Here is a 22,266-nt window from a genome sequence, read left to right on the forward strand (position 1 = left end):
GCACTAAAGAAAGTTCCTGCTGTGCATCGTAAACAGACACATTGATTTAATTCAAAATTAATAACAAATTCCTTGTGACCTAGATCTAAAATAACTGTCATTTCACTATATTGTCATTTGTGGTACATTGCATTGAAAATGCACACAGCAACATAACATGCCCCGTTTGTTATTGTAATACAGTTTGTTCTTAGTCCAGTATTGCTGTTAATTCTTTAAGAAAACTGACATATTGAATTTTTAAATTGCTGTGCACTGTGGAAAAAGAACTCTGGTGAACTGCTGGCTAAGGGCAGCAAAGCTTTTCACCTCACGCAAATCTGGGACCAACTGCTCAGGTTCAAATCTGGCACCAACTGCTAGTTGATTAGTGGCTTATGTGGAATAAGTTGATGGTCTGAGTGCTGATTGTTGTGTATTTGGTTGTCATGGTTTTTGTTCCTATGGCAACTGAGTTAGATTATTAGGGGATAGCCCAGCCGGTTTCGGCCGGTTGGGTGAGCTCTGTGTCTGTAAATAAAATGGGAGTTTTGTTAGCTGTCTGCTGTCTGGCCTCAAGTGATTTCTTCCTAAACCGGCTGCCCCCAAGGATATAACAAGTGGTGACGAGGGTAGGATTCCGGTGCTGCTCCAGTAACGGAAGGAAGTAGAAGTCAAGGTAAAGAACAAACAAACAAAAAAGCTGCTTGTTTGCACTGACTGTGAAAGTGAAACTAAAAATCATGGCTACTCTGACCAGGCCAATGGAACCTTTTGATGAGAATATAGAGCAGTGGCATGTGTATACTGAGCGTTTTGAGCTTTTTGTTATTGCAAATGACATTACAGAAGCGAAGAAGGTGCCAATATTCTTAAGTGTTGTAGGGGCTAAAACTTACTCCCTGCTACGCAGCTTACTACACCCTGTTAAGCCAGCGACTAAATCTTACAGTGACATTGTGGAAATCCTGGGGTCCCATTTTTCCCCCAAACCACTGGTAATTGCTGAAAGATATAGGTTCCACAAAAGAGACCAAAAGGAAGATGAAACAGTTGTACAAGTTGTAGCAATTTAAAAAAAGCTAGCAGAACACTGTGAATTTAAGGAGATGTTAAATGATGCCCTGCGTGACAGGTTAGTGTGTGGCCTCTACAGTGAAGTTATACAGAAGTGCCTACTGACAGAGGCTCAGCTTACCTTACAGAAGGCTGTTGATATTGCTGTCTCCATGGAACTGGCTACAAGGGAGGCGCAATACATCGGTGCATCCCCTAGGGTGCAAAAAGTGTCACAAGAACCGACCCACAAAACTGTGCAGAGTCAAGAATGTTACCGCTGTGGTAAGCCGGGTCACCAGTCATCAGAATACTGGTGTAAGGACCCGGTGTGTCGACACTGTGGCAAAAAGGGACACATTGAGTGTGCCTGTAAACAAAAGAAAAAGAGGCCTGTGGTCTGGCCGACAAAAAGAGGAACCCAGCATACCCTAGAGCAGACCCAGGATGATCAAAGTGACACCTCATCGCAAGAGGAAGTACCACTGCATGTTTTGTCTTTGGCAATGGCTCACATGAATACTGGGTAACCCCGTTGTTGGAGGGCAAACCTATACACATGGAACTGGACACCGGTGCAGCCGTTTCACTGGTCTCCGAGACTGTGTATAAAGAAAAGCTACAGCATCTTCCGCTTAAGGCAACAAAAACTGTTCTGAAGACGTATACTGGAGAAGCTGTGCCCATGTTGGGCACTATTGATGTTAAGGTGGAGCTCAATGGACAGGCTGCTAAATTGCCACTGTATGTGGTGAGAGGTAACTACCCAGCCTTAATGGGTAGGTCTTGGCTTGGGAAGATTCAACTGAACTGGGCAGAAGTGCACTGGATGACTAAAGAAGAAACCAGTCTAACCCCTATACTAAGGAAACATGCTGCTGTTTTTGGAGATGATTTGGGAAGTATGAAGGGAATCACTGTGACATTGAACATTAAACCTGACAGTCCACCAAAATATCTGAAAGCCTGAACTGTGCCATATGCCATCAGGCCGAAAGTCGAAGCGGACCTGGAGCGCCTGGTCACCAATGGAGTCCTAATACCAGTTACCCATAGGTCATGGGCCACTCCTATTGTTCCAATAGTGAAGAAAGATGGCTCTCTCCAGATTTGCAGTGATTTTAAAGTCACTGTCAACCCAGTGTTGTGTGCAGAGCAATACCCGCTTCCCTGCATCGATGACCTCTTCGCAGGCCTGGCTGGGGGACAAAAGTTCAGTAAGATTGATCTGAGTCAAGCATATTTACAGATGCATGTCGATGAAAAGTCCCAAGAGCTGTTGACTATTGTGACTCATAAGGGGCTTTATCGATACTGTCGCCTACCCTTTGGAATAACATCTGCTCCCACCCTGTTCCAGAGGGCTATGGACCAGATCTTGTGTGGCTTGTCAGGAGTTCAGTGCTATCTGGATGATATCCTGGTCACTGGAAGAAATGAAGAGGATCACTTAAAGAATTTAGAGGCTACCCTACAAAGACTGGAAGAGTATGGCCTACGAGTTCGCAAAGACAAGTGTGAATTCTTCAAGCCCTCTGTTAAATATTTGGGAGACATCATTGATTCTGCAGGTCTTCATAAGGCCCCTGCAAAAGTTAAAGCTATTGTGGAGGCTCCCCCACCTCAAAATGTAAGCCAGCTGCGCTCGTTTCTAGGACTACTGAACTATTATGGAAAGTTCATCTCACAGTTAGCCAGACTGCTAAAACCACTTCATGAGCTCCTTGGGCAGAACAAGGCCTGGAAGTGGACTGAAGCCTGTGATGTTGCATTTAACAAAGCTAAGGATGCATTGCTAAATTCTGAAGTTCTAACGCACTTGGATCCATCCTTACCCCTACAATTGGCCTGTGATGCCTCCCCTTATGGAGTGGGAGTGGTCGTGTCACACATTATGCCTTCGGGAGAAGAGAGACCTATTGCTTTTGCTTCACGCATTCTAAGCAAAGCAGAAACTAACTACGCCCAAATCGAACGTGAGGCATTAGGAATTGTTTTTGGAATTCGGAAGTTTCATCAGTACCTGTTTGGGCGAAAGTTTACTCTTCTCACAGACCATTGACCTCTGACGTCAATTTTTGGACCCTACACAGGCATTCCCCCATTAGCTGCTAGTCGTATGCAACATTGGGCATTGTTACTTTCAGCACACACATATGAAATCAAATATCGGAAATCCACTCTGCACGGCAATGCAGATGGCCTCTCCAGGTTGCCTTTGCCGGTCAAACATCAAGATAGTGCCCAAAAGGAAATCTTCTACTTTGAACAGGTAGAGAATACACCCATCACTGCTACTCAGATAAAGAAGGCAACTCGCGTTGACCCAGTATTGTCCCAAGTTATGGACCTGTTGATGCATGGAAAATCTCGACAAACCTCTCTGGTCTCACCCGACCTTGTTACCTACATGTCCAGGAGGACGGAGTTATCGATCCAATCTGGTTGTTTGTTGTGGGGGAGACGTGTCATTATTCCACCACCACTGAGATCACAGATGTTAGAACAGCTACATTCCGGTCACTGTGGAATAGTGCGCATGAAGGAAATTACACTAAGCTATTTTTGGTGGCCTGGACTGGACAGTGCTATTGAAGAGAAGGTAAAAGCTTGTATGTCATGTCAGGGTGTAAGGAATGCACCCCAGTGGGCACCCCTACACCCATGGGACTGGCTGAAAACCCATGGCAACGTATTCACATTGACTTCGCTGGCCCCCTTGAAGGAAGCATGTTCTTGGTGGCAGTAGATGCCCATTCTAAATGGCCAGAAGTCTCTATAATGCAGTCCACTACTGCAGAGAGTACTATCCAAAAACTACGAGGACTCTTTTGTCATTTTGGTCTGCCAGCACAACTTGTGAGCGACAACGGACCGCAGTTCATCTCTCAGGAGTTTCAAAATTTTATGAAGGCAAATGGGATACACCACATCACGTCAGCACCATATCATCCATCCACCAACGGATTAGCTGAAAGATTTGTGCAGACAATGAAACACGCTTTGAAATCAGCAAGGGGACAACACTCCATTCAAAAGCGTCTGGATACCTTCTTACTTTCCTACAGAAACACACCTCATGCTACAACCAAGGCATCTCCGGCCTTTCTAATGATGGGACGACAGCTGCGCACTTGCTTTGATCTGCTGAAACCTTCTGAACCCCAACAAATTGTGCAACATCAGCAGCAAAATCAAGTTATCAGACGGGCACCCAGAGCAAAAGAGCGAACCTTTAGCCCAGGACAGCCAGTTTTGGCTCGGAATTATACTTCCCGAGCTAAATGGGTCCCTGCCACAATCATCACTCAAACAGGACCTGTTTCTTACACAGTCCGGACTGCAGAGAATCTTACCTGGCGGCGACATGTAGATCAGCTGTTGCCAGGTCATGCCAGTCCTCAGGACACATCTGCAGTTGAGTGGTCTGACTTCACCACTTCTGGTGAGACACGGAATCACAAATCACCTGTTTGTCTGTTCTCCTCCATTACTGCCGGCGGCTGAGATACCCCTTTGCCCAGCACGAGCTGATACCACCTCCTCACCTGTTCGTGCTGCGGACCCAGAGCCCATGGTACTTTCAGGTGCAACAACACCAGAAGTTCGCCGTAATCCACCTAGAGACAGAAGGCCTCCTCATCGGCTGGATCTTTAGCTAGGGCGAACCCACGGTTATGGGGAAAAATAATCCCAAGGGTTTAGCCGGGAATGGAGGCAGTCTACCCTCCTTCTCTAGTCTAGTGTGTGTTTTATTTAGGGGATGTTCTTATTAGGGGGGGGAGGAATATGTTGTGTATTTGGTTGTCATGGTTTTTGTTCCTGTGGCAACTGAGTTAGATTATTAGGGGATAGCCCAGCCAGTTTCGGCCGGTTGGGTGACCTCTGTGTCTGTAAATAAAATGGGAGTTTTGTTAGCTGTCTGCTGTCTGGCCTCAAGTGATTTCTTCGTAAACCGGCTGCCCCCAAGGATATAACACTGATTCCAGCAGGTATTGTGCTGATTTTGATTTAGACAACTATCAGTCATAGCACAGAGGCAAAAGACTGAGGGCACGATCCAAAGCCCACAGAAAGTAAAGGAAAAACTCCCACTGAATTCACAAGTCTTTAGACCAGGCCCAAAATGAACACAAAGGACTAGAGGAGGTTAAACTAGTTGACCCTTGTGGGGAAATATATAGTTCTCATTGACTTGTTCTGTGGATAGAGGCTGTCAGTCAGTCTGGCAAGCAATACATTTACTCAAAAAAAAAAAGAAACAAAGCACTATGGATGTAAAGCTTCATAGCTTATTTTTGCTTTTCAGCGATGTGCAGAAAGTATTTGGAGGTATCAGATGGCAAGCCTTAAATATCTTCCTAACTACTGCATTGTCTGGCAGGCTGATAAATGTCTGTTTGTGAAGGTTTAAAGTACATCTGACATAAACAAAAATTGTGCTGTCACTTGAGGTCTTTGTTGTGATTTCATTCAAAATGTCATTTTTTTAAGACCTGCAGTAAAATCCTATAAATGCAGATGGAACAATGGAACAGTTGGGTTTTATTTTTTCCATCACTGCATGTTCAAATAACAGTAACAAAGAAAAATATAATTTATTTGGAGAGCTGAATATTTATTGGCCAAACAATCATGTCACAATAGCCTAGGAATAATTTGAATAACACTGTTGAGAGAGATTTGTCTTTCTTTTACCATAGAGTGAGTGGAGCAGGTTGTAAGGGCTAGATTCTCTTTTTGGACAATTTTTTCATGCTCACTTGCCATCTAATCCAGGGCAGAAGTTGGGTCTATCAATATAAATTGTGACATGTAGACACAACCAGATGTAGGAGTGGTACAGAAATGACACTGCCCTACGGAGAGCAACTGTGCCTCAGAAAGGCACCATGCTTCCCAGGGCCCCATAAATGTTCTGGGGTGTGTGTCTTAAATTTGGGACACACCTTTTTGTGCAGCATACCTCTCCACATGCAACCACACAACTCTGCTGGCTGGCACATGAGGGAGGAGAAAAGGAAATCCTGGATCTGTCTGCTTCTTCCCTTCCACATGTTTCCAGAGGGAAGATTATAAGGTGCAACACCAGTGCAGGAGATGTGATTCTGGGGAGGCATTACATGACCCTTGCCAGGGAGAATTCTGGTAAATTCTTATTTCCCCCAATCCAGCTCTAGATTTCAAACACCAGTTTAAGAGTCGTCAGATCTGCTGCCCAGTAGAAAAATACGCATTTGCAAAATTCAGGGTGAGTAGCAGGATTAGATTTCAAACATCCTCCAAAGTTTAGGGGTGTTTAAATCTGGAGTCTTGGTACAGTTCCAGTTTCCAGCAAACACTTTTAATCTAGAATAGGGTGTTTAACATTATTACCATTTCTTGTTGGTTGTTTATACAGGACCAAAAGTGTACATGGCACTTTAGAGTGGCAGAGGCGGTAAGGTGCCTGCCCAGATATGTTTGCTGTCTCACTCAGATGGCTACAATGCAGAAAATGTTTTATTTGGAGTACTCAGGAGTTCTCGTTCTATTAGAGAATGACTGGGAAATTACCGGGAGGTAAATGCTGCTTGTTTCACTGTTCTGATTAATTTCATTAATAGTAGTAACATTATTGTACAATAAATACCTCACATGCATTTTTGTATCTTGAAGGAATCTAAGGGACAAGTTCCTGCCTTGTGTGGATTTGCTAGTGGGAGCAGCACTTAACCTTAGCGAGGGGGAGTCAGCTGTCTTGCATGCTACAGGTAGATCTACAGGTCAGTATTTTAATCTTGGATGGGGTGTGATTTTTTAAATAACATTCTTATACACTAGTAAAAGTGCTAGTGTAGACATGGTTATACCAGCAAATTAAAAAAAGAAAAGCTTTTTTGGTCAGGGAACTGGTGAACTCTACTGATAGAATTGCTCTTTTGCCAGTATAAGTTGCATCCCACCAGAAGGATTTGCCAGTATAGCTGTCCCTGGCTGAATGGCTACGATGGCAAACCATGTTTAGTACAGGCTAGACTTTTCCAGCGGAACGTTTTTTGTCTCCACAAATGCTGGTTTGTTGAAATCAAAATGTCCTGGGTGACCATGCCAATTCTGACAAAATTCAGGCAGAAGCCAGGCAGGTTTCCAGTGTATCCCTGCCTGCCAAGCAGATTTCAAAACCTGCCTTGTTTCCTTTTAGCTCACCTGCCTGGCTTCTCAGCAGCCTGACTGGAATGGGGAGCCTGGAAGTCTGCGAGCCCTGGTTTGTGGTTCTTTGGCAGACCAGGCTCCCAGGTCTTTCAAGGTCCCCAGCTCCAGAGTAGCCTGGCAGGTTGGCTCCCAAGACTCCCAGCTCCTCAGCAGCCCAGAAGCCCTGGGAGCTCCCTCTCACAGACTCCTCAAGCTATGGGCTACCAGGTGTCTGGGCAGCTTGGGAAACCACAGAAATGTTTTAGAAAGGTTGAAATGAAACCTGATGATGTCTGGGAACTGCTAAATTTAGACCTGCAGCCCGAGCCCTGTGAGCCCAAGTCAACTGACCCAGGCTCTGAGACTTGGTTTTTCTATGCAGTGTCGACATACCCTTAGTCACAAACCTGACCCACCAGTCTGCGTTCTACTCACAGGACAGAGTGCCTGCCCAGTCTGGGTTATCCTGTCCTGCCCTTATGGGCTAGCACCCCTCCATTTGATCCCCTAACTTGGAGAGGATCCTACTAGTAAAGGTAGGCATTGCGTGTTCTTCGTTTATGTCTTTTTGCAGTTCTGTTTAATGACACTGTGGCTCTTTGTCTGTTGAAGATCAAGTGCCACTGAGAGTGCATATAAGGCAAATGCTAGGTGTTAATAAAAATAAATAAATAAAGGCTACCACAAAGTTCTGTTCCTGTGCTTGGATCGATGATTTCAGTGGAGACTTGTTTTCAATCAATACTAAAAATAATAGGGAAAGAAAAATAGAACATGTGCATAAGTGTAAGAAAACAAGCAAAGCAACTGGCATATTATACACACACACACACACACACACACACACAAATAAAACAGTTTGGGAGTGAATTCTGGATCGCAAACAGCTGCCAATAAAAAATAAAAGTTGAAGTGCTCTACAAGTATGAGCCACTAGGTGGTGGTAAAAACCCAAGCCTTCAGTAATGAAATGTGTGGGAAGGGAAGTTGGAGGCAAAGAAGGGGGTAGAGGAGGAGTCACAGATTGAGCACTGAAGTCATTAACTCTCTGAGACTATATAAGGGCAGTTGCATGGTAAATAGTTTATACCTGGGCAGCCTTGACTCTATGAATTTGAACATTCTTTTTTCATTTAGCCCTTGAGGATGGACAGGCAGAGGAGCTGAAACATGTGACAGCTAGAGGGAAAGAATACAGGATATGAAGAGAAATAGGATCTGAAGGAACAGTCCTGGTAAATAAGTACAACTGCTTCTTAATTGTATCGGAAATGTTACCTTTTAAAATGGAGAGTAGTTTTTCTTAAAAGCCTTTGAATTTTATTTGCACTGACGAACAGCAAGCTAAATATGTTCTGCTTATTAAGAATTTTATTGCTTATGACATTCCTCTCAAAATATTATCATTAGTGGGGAAAAAAAGCCTTGATTAATATACCCATAATTTGAATAGAATACCCATTCCTGACAGAAATTCCCTTGTGATTTTAGTGGGCAAGTTAAAATATTCAAATCTTAATTACAAGAGAATAAAACAATGTGAAACCTGAAATATACAGATTTGTCTTGTTTAATGGTTTAAAACAGTATTGTTAAGCTGAGCATATTAGTCTGGAGCAGATAAGCTGTTTATACCACAAGTTATGCAAACTTAAGAAGTGCAAAGGTCAGAAAAAATATTTAAATCTTTTGCTTAAAAGGCTCAGTCATTAATTCTTGCAGGAATTCAAATTTTATATAAGTATGATCAGATGAGAGGATACAGTCTGATTTCAGTTATGAATAGTGTATTCTTATGGGTTTCAAGGCTGCCAGGATTGAGACACCTGTCAGATACTATTTATTGTTCTGTAGTAATTTAGCTGAAAATATTCTGAGTTCACCAGAATTTCCAGATAAAATGTGCTAGCTTCAGGGAAAGACAATCAACATTGGAGAATGAGCAAAAGTCTGAGGAGAAAGAAAAAAGAAGGGTCATAAATCTCTCTATTAGTTTGTGATTTTAATTTCCCTATGAGCAAGGATAGCTGGAAAAAATCTATGACAGGTTAATTTAGAATAAATATAGAATGTGGAGCAGTCACGAGCTGGATATACTGAATTAAATACAAATATTTGATTCCATTTGATATTTGTTTTGTCAACTCTTACCTGTTTTTGTCATGTTGCCATATTTTTTTGGCAGGGCTTCTTGCCTTTCTGGAAAATGCATTTACCACCCTGCTTTACAAGTCCTTTGGAAAGAAGAGAGCATATTTGCCTCCAGATATGAACTCATCCTACCAGCTACACATTCCAGAACTTAACTTGAGTACTTTTGGCATCAACTTTACGGTGCCTATTGTCAAGAACAAATCATCACCATGTGAGCAAGTGGTCATAGCAGTGGAGGTGTTTCTAATCCTGGGCATTATAAGCCTCCTTGAAAATATCTTGGTCATCTGTGCAATAGTAAAGAACAAGAACTTGCACTCACCTATGTATTTCTTTGTGTGCAGTTTAGCAGTAGCTGACATGCTGGTCAGTGTTTCTAATGCTTGGGAGACCATAACGATATATTTAATAAACAATAGGCATCTAATTATGGAAGATGCTTTTGTACAACATATAGACAATGTTTTTGATTCAATGATCTGCATATCTGTGGTGGCTTCCATGTGCAGTTTGTTGGCTATAGCAGTAGACAGGTATGTCACAATTTTCTACGCCCTGCGTTATCACAACATCATGACAGTGAAAAGATCAGGGCTAATCATTGCATGCATATGGACGTTTTGCACTGGCTGTGGCATTATCTTCATTCTTTATTATGAATCAACTTACGTTATCATTTGTCTCATCACAATGTTTTTCACCATGTTATTCCTCATGGTCTCTCTGTACATACATATGTTCCTCCTGGCTCGTACTCATGTTAAGAGAATAGCTGCTTTGCCTGGATACAATTCTGTCCATCAAAGAACCAGTATGAAGGGGGCTATCACTCTGACCATGCTACTAGGCATCTTCATTGTTTGTTGGGCTCCATTTTTTCTCCACCTCATCCTGATGATTTCTTGCCCTCAGAACCTCTACTGTGTTTGCTTTATGTCTCACTTCAACATGTACCTCATCCTCATCATGTGTAACTCAGTGATCGATCCCTTGATCTATGCCTTTCGTAGCCAGGAAATGCGGAAGACCTTCAAGGAGATTATTTGTTGCTATAGCCTAAGAATGGCCTGTGGGTTGTCGAGCAAGTATTAGGAAAATGCATTTTTGAATGAGGAAACCAAGATGCAATATTATTATTTATCAGGAAAATCATGCGTCAAAATTGTTAGCATCTTCTTGCCCTATTTCTGCTGAAGGAACTATAAAATGTCTTTCCACCTTGTAATGAGGATCATGTTTTTATGGAAATTAGAAAGCTGTTTTTCTAGTTTGATGTTATTTGGTTTATTTCCCCTTCCATACACACCTATAGCTCTACCTGGCATTAATAGGAGTTAGCATATGCATGTATATCAAGAGAAGAATAGAACATTTGGGGCCAGATTCAAGCCAGATATTTTATAAAAGTAGCAGAAATTTCATCCTTTCCCCTCTGATTTTTATGGGTAGGGTACATGAATATGTAGATGTGGGTAGGATATCCCTATTTGTCTCACTGCCAAATGCAGTGAGCATTAACTAACACACAACCAATAGATGGGTTTCTAGTTAACATTTTCTTTGGGTACAACATGGCTCATTGTGGCAGTGTGAGAATGGACAGGTTTCCTGTCAATTTCTTCATTGACATAAAGCCAGAAGAATAACTGATCAGCATTAAGTGAAAAGTATAATCTGTAAACGTCAGTGTCTATACGCCTCAACCAACACAATTATGAACAAGAAATTGTATATGTATATATACACAAATTTTTGTACCCCAATCATGATTGTTGCATTCACAAAATACATACTACACAAGAGGTCAATGTAATTGCACCATTTCCCAGTATTAAGCATAGTATTTTATGACACCTGTCTGTATTTGTTCCAGTGTGCCTATTACTGTATATTTAGGCAAAGGTGTACCACATGCTGATTTTAATGCTGCAGTGGTTCATCCTAAAGGTAGCACTGGATATGGGTTTTTCTGGTCCCTGAAATGAGTACAGCATATATGGCTTCAAGGTAGACAAAGGTAACCCATGTAACCTTTTGTGGGGAGACGTTAGGCCAATGAGCATGTCAGAGGCAGCAAGAAGATTGTCAGATGCGGGTGGATTTGGGGCACTTATTATTGGAAAAATTTGGGTCCCAGAGTACAGCTTTCACGATGGCATTATACAAAGTAGGGATGGTTTTCAAGGCATGCTGGGGGTGGCTCCCAGGAACATGGGAGAACGTGTAACATGTTTACATAGGCCTAAGCCAGCATCTGATATGCTTTTCTCTTTACCAAGAGGCTGCCATTTTCATAAAATACAGCAATCCTCTTAAATTTTGTGTGAGCAATTTGCTTCCTGTTGTGTTCTCTCCAATACTGTCTTGTGTAACAGTTATATAATGTGAAAAATGTGGGATATGATCACAGATGAAGAAAGTACAATCAAGGAGCTACAAAATATTCTAATTTCTCTTCCAAGGAATGATACAAATCTACTGAATGTCCTCCCAAAAGCTGGACTTTAGCATTTAAATATAAAATATATAAAGACTCACAGAGGGAACAGTTTCATATTGATTACACATCTGAAATGTAAGTTAGCTCACAAGAGTAAATTATTCCTTTCCAAAACCAAGAGGTTACTCTTGCTAAATTGTCTCCAGTGAACCTGTTTCAAGGCCTCAACCAAAGCCCATTGAAGCCAGTAGAAAGACTCCCATTATCCCAATTGGCTTTGGATTAGGTCCTTAGATCGTAGCATATTATAGAAAAAAAACTTGGATGTTTTATTATAAATGTCAATTTTTTGCTCCAAACTCAGCACCTTATGCAGCACTAGCCTCAAAAACAAAGAAATCTAGAGATCCACACTGTTAGGAGGACAGCTGAATATCTTCAAGTCTACATTTTCAGTGTGGAGGTTTGTGGTATTATGATCACAGTGGAGACTGGATGATAAAGCTTTGGACTTGTGTTTGGAAAGTAGTCAAGTTTACAAAATGAGGGCCATATACTGCCCTTGATCTTCATCCTCAGCTCCCATTTACATGAATGGGCATTTCACTCACAGTTGAGACACCTGAGTACAGAATTTTAGTGCACCAATTGTATCAGGAAACCACCAATACTTTAGGGGCCAGATTCTTCCCTCAGTTACACTTGAGAATGGGATTTTACATCGGCAGAATTTTGCTTTAAGGTGAAGTTCACTCCAGTGAAGAGTTCACCACTTAAATCCCACTTTAAGTAGCATGGATAGTCACTCTACACTGGGGTGAATTTCATTCTAGCTAGGGTGAAAATGAGACAGTACATTTAATTTCCAGCAACATAATTAAAGGCACAACAAGTCTTCAAACCACTACATATATATATATATATATATATATATATATATATATATATATATATATATATATAAAAAGGTTGTATTGTAAATAATTGTAAATCAGTAAATAGGAAATCAAAACTGTAAAAGCTTTGGATATTTTCTTGAATTGTACATTACCTCATATTTTGTTTTTGCTCTGGAATTTTATTTGATGTAAAAAGATAAGTATCTGAGGTAATTATTAAAGTCGAGGGTTGGAAAACCCATTTGTTGTTGAATATTCATTGTAATATAGTCTCTAGAGTTTATTTGGAAAATTGTCAGTATTTTTGGGCTGTTATTTCAAGTGGTAAATTGCAAACAGAATTCCCGGGGAAGGGAATATTACACACCAGGATTTCATGTTTCAGTTTAAACTGATATTTAGTGATGAAAGCCTTATAAAAGAAGTTACGGGCTAACCAAGAGATATTTAAATTAATTTATTTTCTCCTGCAGGTGTTGACATTTTCTTTACCCATCATTGTCAGCTTTACATGGGGAAGAGGGAACTCTGGCATGACACTGATTGCACAGAGTGGAAACTGCTAGCATCTGTAATAAGAGACAGGAAAAATATGCCACAATAGTGGCCCTGATTCCCCGTTCTGTTACACCAGTTTCAGTGGAATCATGCCAGTGTAACTAGTATAGCAGAGTGGCAAATTAGGCCCAGTGTTTATTGGTCATTGTGACTAACACTATTAAAACTAATGCTAAATAAATGAATACATAGATACCACCATACATACGCCTCATATTCAACAACTGAATGAAAACAAATATACTGTTTTTGTTTCTACTAGAATATGATGAGGAAAAAAAAAGTGAGTATTCTGATTGTTTCTGGCAGTCATCATTATTGAGTTTTAATTAAAAGTATGAACCTTCATGCCAGTACCCTCAAGAGAAAACCACAAGAAAATTAGCCACTGGGTTTTGCTCTCAGCAGCCCACCAATCCATGATACCACCCATGCTCATGCTGTCATTCAGTTATGGTTCAACAGAGGGTCTGTCCACCCGGAAGACACATGCATAGTAACAACTCTGTAATAGAGCAGAATGTTAACCAAGAAAAACAGCCCTGCCTTTGAAGGGGACACTTGATCACTCCTTCTTCACCGATCCACTAAAAGGCCACTTCATTTTAGACCTGGTGGTGGTAAGAGTTATCCTCTGATGCTTAATTTATTTTTCCTTTAACCTTAAACACAACAGATATGACCACTATTATTTGCTGTATTGGATGTTTCCCTTTTCCCCATGTCAAAAACCAAGAGAGAAAAAGAATGGAAAACTTGTTTTGTTCTGTGTGGACACCAGTAGTGTTCTATTATGAGTCATTACTATACATCTCATTTATTCTGCATTCATACCTATTGAAAGTAGATGCAACTTGCATAGAAGTCACGGGGGCAACTGATGTAAAGGGCTAGTGTCAGTTACATATCCAGTCAAAGGAGGTCAGAAGCAACTAGGAGAGTGTTAGAAAATTGAGTCACAGAGCTGCAGCAAAGCTGAACTTTGGAATCTTTGATCCATAGGGCTGCTGGAGGATTGTTTTTCTCCCAGTATAAGATAAAGCAGCCCCACGGCTGCTATAAGTTCTATTGGCTGCAGTAGACTCCAAGAGGCGTGTTGTTGGAGTTTATGGGCATTCCAGCCACGACCCCCATCATGCTCCTGTGGTGGCTCTATGGCACTTGAAGATTTCCCTATGCCCTACACACCGTGGTTGGTCTCATTGACTTGAAGGAGGTACCAACATGAGTAAGGCATGCACGGTTAGGCCCCAAGTCAGACATTGTGTCAGACAGATTGAGGAATCCTTCTGTCTGCTCATTTAGCATTATCAAACTCTTCTCACTAGTAGAGCTGAGTGAATAACTGATTTTTTCAGTTCAGTGGCTGAAACAAAACAAAACAAAAAATCAGTTGCTTTCAAACTGAAACTTTTTTCATTTTTTATTCAGCCAACACTATTAGCCAAATTCCACTCCAATTCACAAGTAGTTTTGGTTGCCCTGAAACTGCATTTTCCAGCAAATTTACTATTTGACTGAAAAATTTTGTCCATCTCTACCCACTGGTGACAGTACAGGTACACCCTCTACTGGACTTTCATATCAAGTTTAAATTGATTCTGTAGTAACTCTCTGGAAGGGGAGTGTCAGAGGGTGACATTGGCCTTTTATGAGGGAAGAGGCCAGTGACTGGTCAGTTGACCTCCTATTAGGCTTAAAAGAGGGCAGCTGGGCCCTAGAGGGGGTGGTCCCTAAATGGGAGACAAGAAGCAGCAGCAGAGACATGCTCTGAGAGAAACCTGAAGAAAGCAGAAAGCTCCGGATGACCTCCCTGGAAAGAGGGAGAAATTTCCAGGAAGCCAGCAGAGGGAGAAGCATGCTGACCTTTCTGAGCCTGAGAAAGCCCAGGCCGGAGAGGGCTGAGAGCACCAGGGGGAGATGTCTGATAGCTCTCTGAGCCACAGTGCTGAAGATAGAGGGCCAGAGCGGGCTAAAGGCTGGACTGAGAGGCTGGAGCTGCAGAGAGCCTGAGCGTGGTGAGAGACGCTGGGGCTGTACATTGATGGACTATTGAGGGCTTGCTTTGTGATGCACAGGGAGGATTGCCCGGTTTGGTTGGACGTATTCCCGGAGGTTTCATCACATGGGACTATACTGATAGTGAATTTAAAATGTGTGCAGCTTAATGAGACGGGGTTAGTGGAGGAAGTTCACATGTCTGGATTATCTCACCTGAGACAAGACTGGAATACAGATAGGCTGAGAACCAAAGACCCAGTGGATAACCTAATGAAAGAAGTGGGAAATACACCATTAGTCCCATCAAGCCTTCATACTGTGAACCTTTGGATGGGAAAGCAAGGAACATGAAGAACATAGTGTTTATATCCAACGACATGCTGCTGAAAATGTCAGTTTGAAAATAATGTTGATAACAAGTAACTGAATAGAATGATGAAAGGTGCAATAGTCAGACCAGGAAAGGAAAGGAGAGAACCTGGAAATACAGATGTTTTAAAATGGTAAAGGATAACTAAATAAATCATATCCAATGAAATGTTAAAGAATGAGAAGTGTTAGTGCTGGTGGAAAATCAGATTATTTGAAGGTGTACATAGAAAATCAAAGGGAATTTATATCATTCCTAAACAGTATTACTTATTGACTGATATCTTACAACAGCCCTGAGAAGAAAACCCTGAAAATGACATAGAACCAAACCCAGAACCACACCTTTAACTAGATAGATAGAATATTGCTCTATTAATCTACCTAAGAACCTTCCATTGACTTCAGTGGGGTTTGGATTAAGCCCTAATAGTATTTCCGTTATGTACTGCATAACACTATAGTGCCACAAATGATGGCAAAAGACTTGGTAGAGTTTATGTATCTAATTCCATATAATTTTGTTGTTTTTGACTATCACTTAATGTCCCCGCAAAGTTATCCAGATGCTAATTGAGATCAAACCACAGCTGACATGTAAATTCAACCGTATTTTAGTTCTTTGTGCCAAAAAAATAAAAATAAAAAAAAATCTGAATTCCATTTTCTTTTTGAAAGTGTCACATTTCAGGGGCACATACCACCTTAGGGACATGTGCCCCCGTCTGTCCTGGGCACTCTTGCCAAGTGACAGGCCTGTCTCTACCTGCACTTCTCCCATAGTGGAACTCACCCCACTTTAGATTGGATCACCAGGCTTCATCACTCCTGGTTTCCACAGTCTGATCACGCTAACTGGGTGAGTGATTCCTGAGACCCCTTTGCAGCCCCTCTTGAATGTACACTCAGGTGACAGGTTCTGCTGCCTTCACTGCTCTCCAGGTGGAACTCCGTGGTTCTGCCACTCTCACAATGGATCCCAGGGTTTCCAACCATGTTAACACAACAGGCCCACCTGTATTTTGCACCTGTAAGAAATGTCCCTCTGGCAGCCTGTGACCAGGAATTGATTAAAGTGACTCAAAACCAGCTACTTCAAAACAAACATTGTTTATTCTCTCTCAAAAGGTACATAATATTCAGAGAGAAGGGTTAAAACAACAACAGTCTTTAGGCATTTGGTTTCACCTAAATGTATCCTTTTCTGGCAAGTTTTGGTAGTTTCCACATAACCCAGCTACCTCCAGCCCTAGGTAGGGAGAGAGAGAGAGAGAGAGAGTCCCCTCTGCAGCTCTCTCTTCTCTGTCTCTCCTGCTGAGCAGCTGCTACTAGCTTAGTCCCCTTCCTCTCTATGCTAGGGTCTTGAATATTTACGGCTCTTTTGATCCTAGGCTCAGTCCTGGGAAAAATTAACCTGCTGGCCTGATTGGAGCCAGGCAGGTGAGCATTTCCCATTCAATAGCTTCCCATTGTTTCTTCAAGAACCTTGGTATTCTCTCTGGCAATAACTCATGTTTTCATTATTTCATTTTCTGTTTGTTTCCCTTCAGCCTTCTTTGATTTAACTCCAGGCAGTCACACAGGGTAATAGCAAACAGGGAAACTGAGGTTCACATGATATTTATAACAATAATACAGATGATCCCTTCATTTTCTATAAAATGCAAATACACCTCTACCGCGATATAACACTGTCCTTGGGAGCCAAAAAATCTTATCGCGTTATAGGTGAAACCGTGTTATATTGAACTTGCTTAGATCCATCGGAGTATGCAGCCCCCCCACCCCGGAGCACTGCTTTACCGTGTTATATCCAAATTTGTGTTATATCGGGTTGTGTTATATTGAGGTAGCGGTGTAATATATATATTTTTTTCTGGTTTTCCTAAACCAGAAATGGCTGTACGGATTTTTTTCTCAAGTTTTCCCACATACAAAACTTACCACTGGATAAAGGTCAAGAATGAGAAACTTCAGTCCCAAAAGGACTTAAAATAGGATCTGAGCATCTAAAAGGGTAATTCAGACTGTATTGATACTGATTTTCAACCTTAGTATTCCAGCTAATGATATGCAACAACTTGTCCTGTTAGATCAGGAGACATTTGGATGTGCATTATTTCTTAAATTATAAGTAAATGTTAATCAATTAAGAATTACTTATAGTTATTAATAATGTCTCTCTTTCATGTTGCATAAGTTGGACATTATGCTGTGTTTGCCTAAGCGGCCTCAGTGCCTCATGGGAACTGTAGTTTGGGTGCCTCCCACTCCCATTCCCTCTGTGAGCTGAGCCCGCTGTTTGGACTACATCTCCTACAAAGCACTGCTCTCTCCCCTCTGATTGATCTGCTGTAGTACATTGTGACCAGCATGCATCATAGGAGGCATAGTCCACCCAGGCAGCCCAGCCTCCAGAGGATTTAGGAATGTCAAAATGTTTTGACATTTCTAAATAGAAATTTTGAAAAATTTCTGATCTCCGAAAGATGTGGATATTTTGTTTTTTTATCCTGATTTGGGATGAAAACAAATTTTGAAATATTGGAATTTCCCACACAATGAAAATTCCAATTTTTGACCAGCTCTAATTTTAATGATATTTAACATTTCTACAGCATCTTCCATATGACTATTTCAAAAGTGTTTTGTCAACATTAATGAATTAAATCTCACAATATTACTCTGAAATGGTATAGTAAATATAACTGCCATTTTACAGGGTGGGAGAATGGCGACAGAGAGGTCAAACTAGCATTTTCAAAACTGGATAATTATAACTAGCACCATTGGTTTAGTTGCTAACTTTAAGAACCTATGTTTAACAAATTATTGATCTATACTAGAAAATGGATTGATCCACCTACGTCATTCAGGGGTAAGAAAAATCCAGACCACTGAATGATGTAGCTAAGCTGGCCTAAATCCTTATGTAGACAGTGCTAGATTGACAGAAGAATTCTTCCGTCAGAAAACCCCTTCTATCAGCTTCCATAGATAGCATCTACACATCAGTGCTATAGCAGCACAGCTGAAACTGTGTTACTGTAGTATTTCAAGAGTAGACAAGCCTTGAGTCTGTAATCTAAGTCTCCTTTTTGGAAGTAAGCAGCACTTCTTCAAAGCGAAACATCCAGAAAAATTGTTTTTAATAAGGTTAAGTAGCCATACAGAATACAACCCATTACAGTAAAAATTGTAAGGTAGCTAAGGTCATTACATTGAATGAACGTAAAAAAAATATACTTGACATAATGCATAAAGCTATAAAAGAGAATGCAATATAAGAAAGAGGGGGTAGGACATTAAGATTTGCAAAACATGAAAGTCTAGACTTGTTTAAGAAAAATTTGCATAGTTCTCCATCATTCTGAGCTTGCTTAATGAATCTCAAGTCTTCAGAAACTCTCTTTTAATTCTCAGGAGTGTCTACTGAAGAGAGATCAAATACAACCCAGTTTTCTTACTGCTGAACTGAGACAACTATAGCCAATAGGATTTTATGGGTCAGCATTTCACAGTCAACTATACATATTTGCATATTAACAACAGACTTAGCTGATGATCAGCCAAGACTTTACTAGAGTGGAGTTTTTTTCTGATAAGCCAATCTGGTGACCATTAAAAATATACACTGAAAATTCTGTGCTAGAACATAGTTTTAGGGCTTTTCTATAGATTTTTTGATTTGCAATGCTTTCAATAGAATGTTAGGTTTCATTTAAATATAAAGTTTCCAGCCCTTCTGCTTACTAAGAAAACCTTCTCAACATGGAGTGCTACAGAGTCATGTAGCTGAATTCACTGACCCAGTGGAAAAATAGCACTACAAAGAAGTGACCTGCTCCATTCATCTCAATATGAACCCTTAAGATTTTTTTTATTGTCAACTATATGACTGGAAGTTAGCTAATGTAACGCCAATATTTAAAAAGGGCTCTAGGGGTGATCCCGGCAATTACAGACCGGTAAGTCTAACATCGGTACCGGGCAAATTAGTTGAAACAATAGTAAAGAATAAAATTGTCAGACACATAGAAAAACATAAACTCTTGAGCAATAGTCAACATGGTTTCTGTAAAGGGAAATCGTGTCTTACTAATCTATTAGAGTTCTTTGAAGGGGTCAACAAACATGTGGACAAGGGGGATCCGGTGGACATAGTGTACTTAGATTTCCAGAAAGCCTTTGACAAGGTCCCTCACCAAAGGCTCTTACGTAAATTAAGCTGTCATGGGATAAAAGGAAAGGTCCTTTCATGGATTGAGAACTGGTTAATGGACAGGGAACAAAGGGTAGGAATTAATGGTAAATTCTCAGAATGGAGAGGGGTAACTAGTGGTGTTCCCCAAGGGTCAGTCCTAGGACCAATCTTATTCAATTTATTCATAAATGATCTGGAGAAAGGGGTAAACAGTGAGGTGGCAAAGTTTGCAGATGATACTAAACTACTCAAGATAGTTAAGACCAAAGCAGATTGTGAAGAACTTCAAAAAGATCTCACAAAACTAAGTGATTGGGCAACAAAATGGCAAATGAAATTTAATGTGGATAAATGTAAAGTAATGCACATTGGAAAAAATAACCCCAACTATACATACAACATGATGGGGGCTAATTTAGCTACAACGAGTCAGGAAAAAGATCTTGGAGTTATCGTGGATAGTTCTCTGAAGATGTCCACGCAGTGTGCAGAGGCGGTCAAAAAAGCAAACAGGATGTTAGGAATCATTAAAAAGGGGATAGAGAATAAGACTGAGAATATATTATTGCCCTTATATAAATCCATGGTACGCCCACATCTCGAATACCGTGTACAGATGTGGTCTCCTCACCTCAAAAAAGATATTCTAGCACTAGAAAAGGTTCAGAAAAGAGCAACTAAAATGATTAGGGGTTTAGAGAGGGTCCCATATGAGGAAAGATTAAAGAGGCTAGGACTCTTCAGTTTGGAAAAGAGAAGACTAAGGGGGGACATGATAGAGGTATATAAAATCATGAGTGATGTTGAGAAAGTGGATAAGGAAAAGTTATTTACTTATTCCCATAACACAAGAACTAGGGGTCACCAAATGAAATTAATAGGCAGCAGGTTTAAAACAAATAAAAGGAAGTTCTTCTTCACGCAGCGCACAGTCAACTTGTGGAACTCCTTACCTGAGGAGGTTGTGAAGGCTAGGACTATAACAATGTTTAAAAGGGGACTGGATAAATTCATGGTGGCTAAGTCCATAAATGGCTATTAGCCAGGATGGGTAAGAATGGTGTCCCTAGCCTCTGTTCGTCAGAGGATGGAGATGGATGGCAGGAGAGAGATCACTTGATCATTGCCTGGTAGGTTCACTCCCTCAGGGGCACCTGGCATTGGCCACTGTCGGTAGACAGATACTGGGCTAGATGGACCTTTGGTCTGACCCGGTACGGCCTTTCTTATGTTCTTATGTTCTTAACTATGTCAAGATGATCACTTTAATAACAACATCTAACTCGTACATTTGGCCTGTGTAGGTGGAGTAATTGGAAAGGATGGTTGTCCTAGAAAGGAATATGTACAAATTGCTGTTGTGGGGATTTGAAAGGACAGCACCAATCTATGAACATGATTTATTATCCAAGTGCATTGGCAAAGCCACAAATAAGCCAGTGGCAGATGAAACAGAAGCTTCTTGTGCCACCTTCCTCTTCCTGGGATTTTCTAAGTGTAGGCAGAGTTATTTCTTTCTCTTGAAATGTACAGGAGGTTAAAAATTAGAGGATTTTGGTTGACAAAATCCATATTTTTATAATATTTAGGCAAAACCTATGGCTTTTTTTATAATACAGAATTGATTTTTCTTGTTTATTGTAAGATTAAGATACATGGATTTACTTTTAACCAGACTGTAATCATAAGTTTAAATTTTAAACATTCATATTTCCAAACATTTCTTTTATTAAAAACTTGTTTTCTAGCTACCAGCTAAGTCACATTAGTGTCATAGGCTGCTGGACGCATTAGGTACATTGCTGATTACTCATCTATGATCCTCCTTTTTTGATTGCTTCAGCTGCAGCGTGAGCAGTAGGAAACTGTCTTTTACCACAAATGCAATGCTTTCATTTCCAGTTTGAGTTTTCCAGTAATCTACCACCCCAGGATTACAGCCCTAGGGTTTCATCAAGAACTCAAGATATAAATAACTGTAGCTTCCCATGATAGACAGCTATTAAGGTGTTTGTATCTTTTGGCAGCAAGAAATCCTGAGCTGCAGAAACTGTGCTATATTTAGGATAAATTCCATGTATGTCTCCTGAAGAATAAAGTGACTGTGGATGAAAACTATGAAGTCCACTTAAATATCATTTTAATAAGGCTTCCTACCTTCTTTGATCAATGGCCAGGTGCACTAGGCCCTCTTTTAATTTGTGTGTTTCTTAAAGATTTCTGTAGCAGATTGGCACCCATTTGTTTTAGGCCCCACTCCAGTACATTACTAAAGCATGTGCTTAACTTTAAATGTAGAGATAGTCCCACTGAAATCAGTGGGACTACTCACATACTTGAAGTTAAGCACAGGAGTGAAGTGGTCTTCTAGAATGTTCAGAACCTTGAAGGATGATGGCAATCAGCTCATGATGTCTTTTAATTCTGTTAGG

The 22,266-nt window shown here is 40.8% G+C and overlaps 2 protein-coding genes across 5 annotated transcripts in view; one reads left to right on the forward strand and one right to left on the reverse strand.

The window, feature by feature from the left end:
* The first annotated feature begins 596 nt into the window (after positions 1 to 596).
* On the forward strand, positions 597 to 12,122 carry MC5R (melanocortin 5 receptor). 3 transcript variants are annotated; one of them, XM_045005122.1, is made up of 4 exons: positions 597 to 658; positions 6,694 to 6,788; positions 8,347 to 8,444; positions 9,395 to 12,122. In XM_045005122.1, the coding sequence occupies exon 4, from the start codon at positions 9,478 to 9,480 to the stop codon at positions 10,453 to 10,455; it is 978 nt and encodes a 325-aa protein (XP_044861057.1). In that variant the 5' UTR covers positions 597 to 658; positions 6,694 to 6,788; positions 8,347 to 8,444; positions 9,395 to 9,477; the 3' UTR covers positions 10,456 to 12,122. The 3 variants fall into 3 exon arrangements, with proteins under 3 accessions (XP_044861057.1, XP_044861058.1, XP_044861060.1); XM_045005123.1 differs by lacking the exon at positions 597 to 658 and adding an exon at positions 4,985 to 5,027 and having other exon boundaries at positions 6,694 to 6,800; XM_045005125.1 differs by lacking the exons at positions 597 to 658; positions 6,694 to 6,788 and adding an exon at positions 7,649 to 7,745.
* Positions 12,123 to 12,878: 756 nt separating this feature from the next.
* MC2R (melanocortin 2 receptor) overlaps positions 12,879 to 22,266 on the reverse strand; it is a 79,762-nt gene continuing 70,374 nt past the window's right edge. Inside the window, exons 1-3 of one of the 2 annotated variants that reach the window (XR_006576894.1) lie at positions 16,424 to 16,514; positions 15,475 to 15,528; positions 12,879 to 14,626 (exon numbers count right to left, since the gene is read on the reverse strand). The gene's annotated coding sequence lies outside the window, so the exon portion shown is untranslated. Of the gene's footprint in view, positions 14,627 to 15,474; positions 15,529 to 16,423; positions 16,515 to 22,266 lie in introns of those variants that run through there. The other variant, XR_006576893.1, reaches the window with a different exon arrangement.

The sequence above is a fragment of the Mauremys mutica genome, chromosome 2 (assembly GCF_020497125.1).
Source record: "Mauremys mutica isolate MM-2020 ecotype Southern chromosome 2, ASM2049712v1, whole genome shotgun sequence".
In the NCBI taxonomy this organism is placed as follows: domain Eukaryota; kingdom Metazoa; phylum Chordata; order Testudines; family Geoemydidae; genus Mauremys; species Mauremys mutica.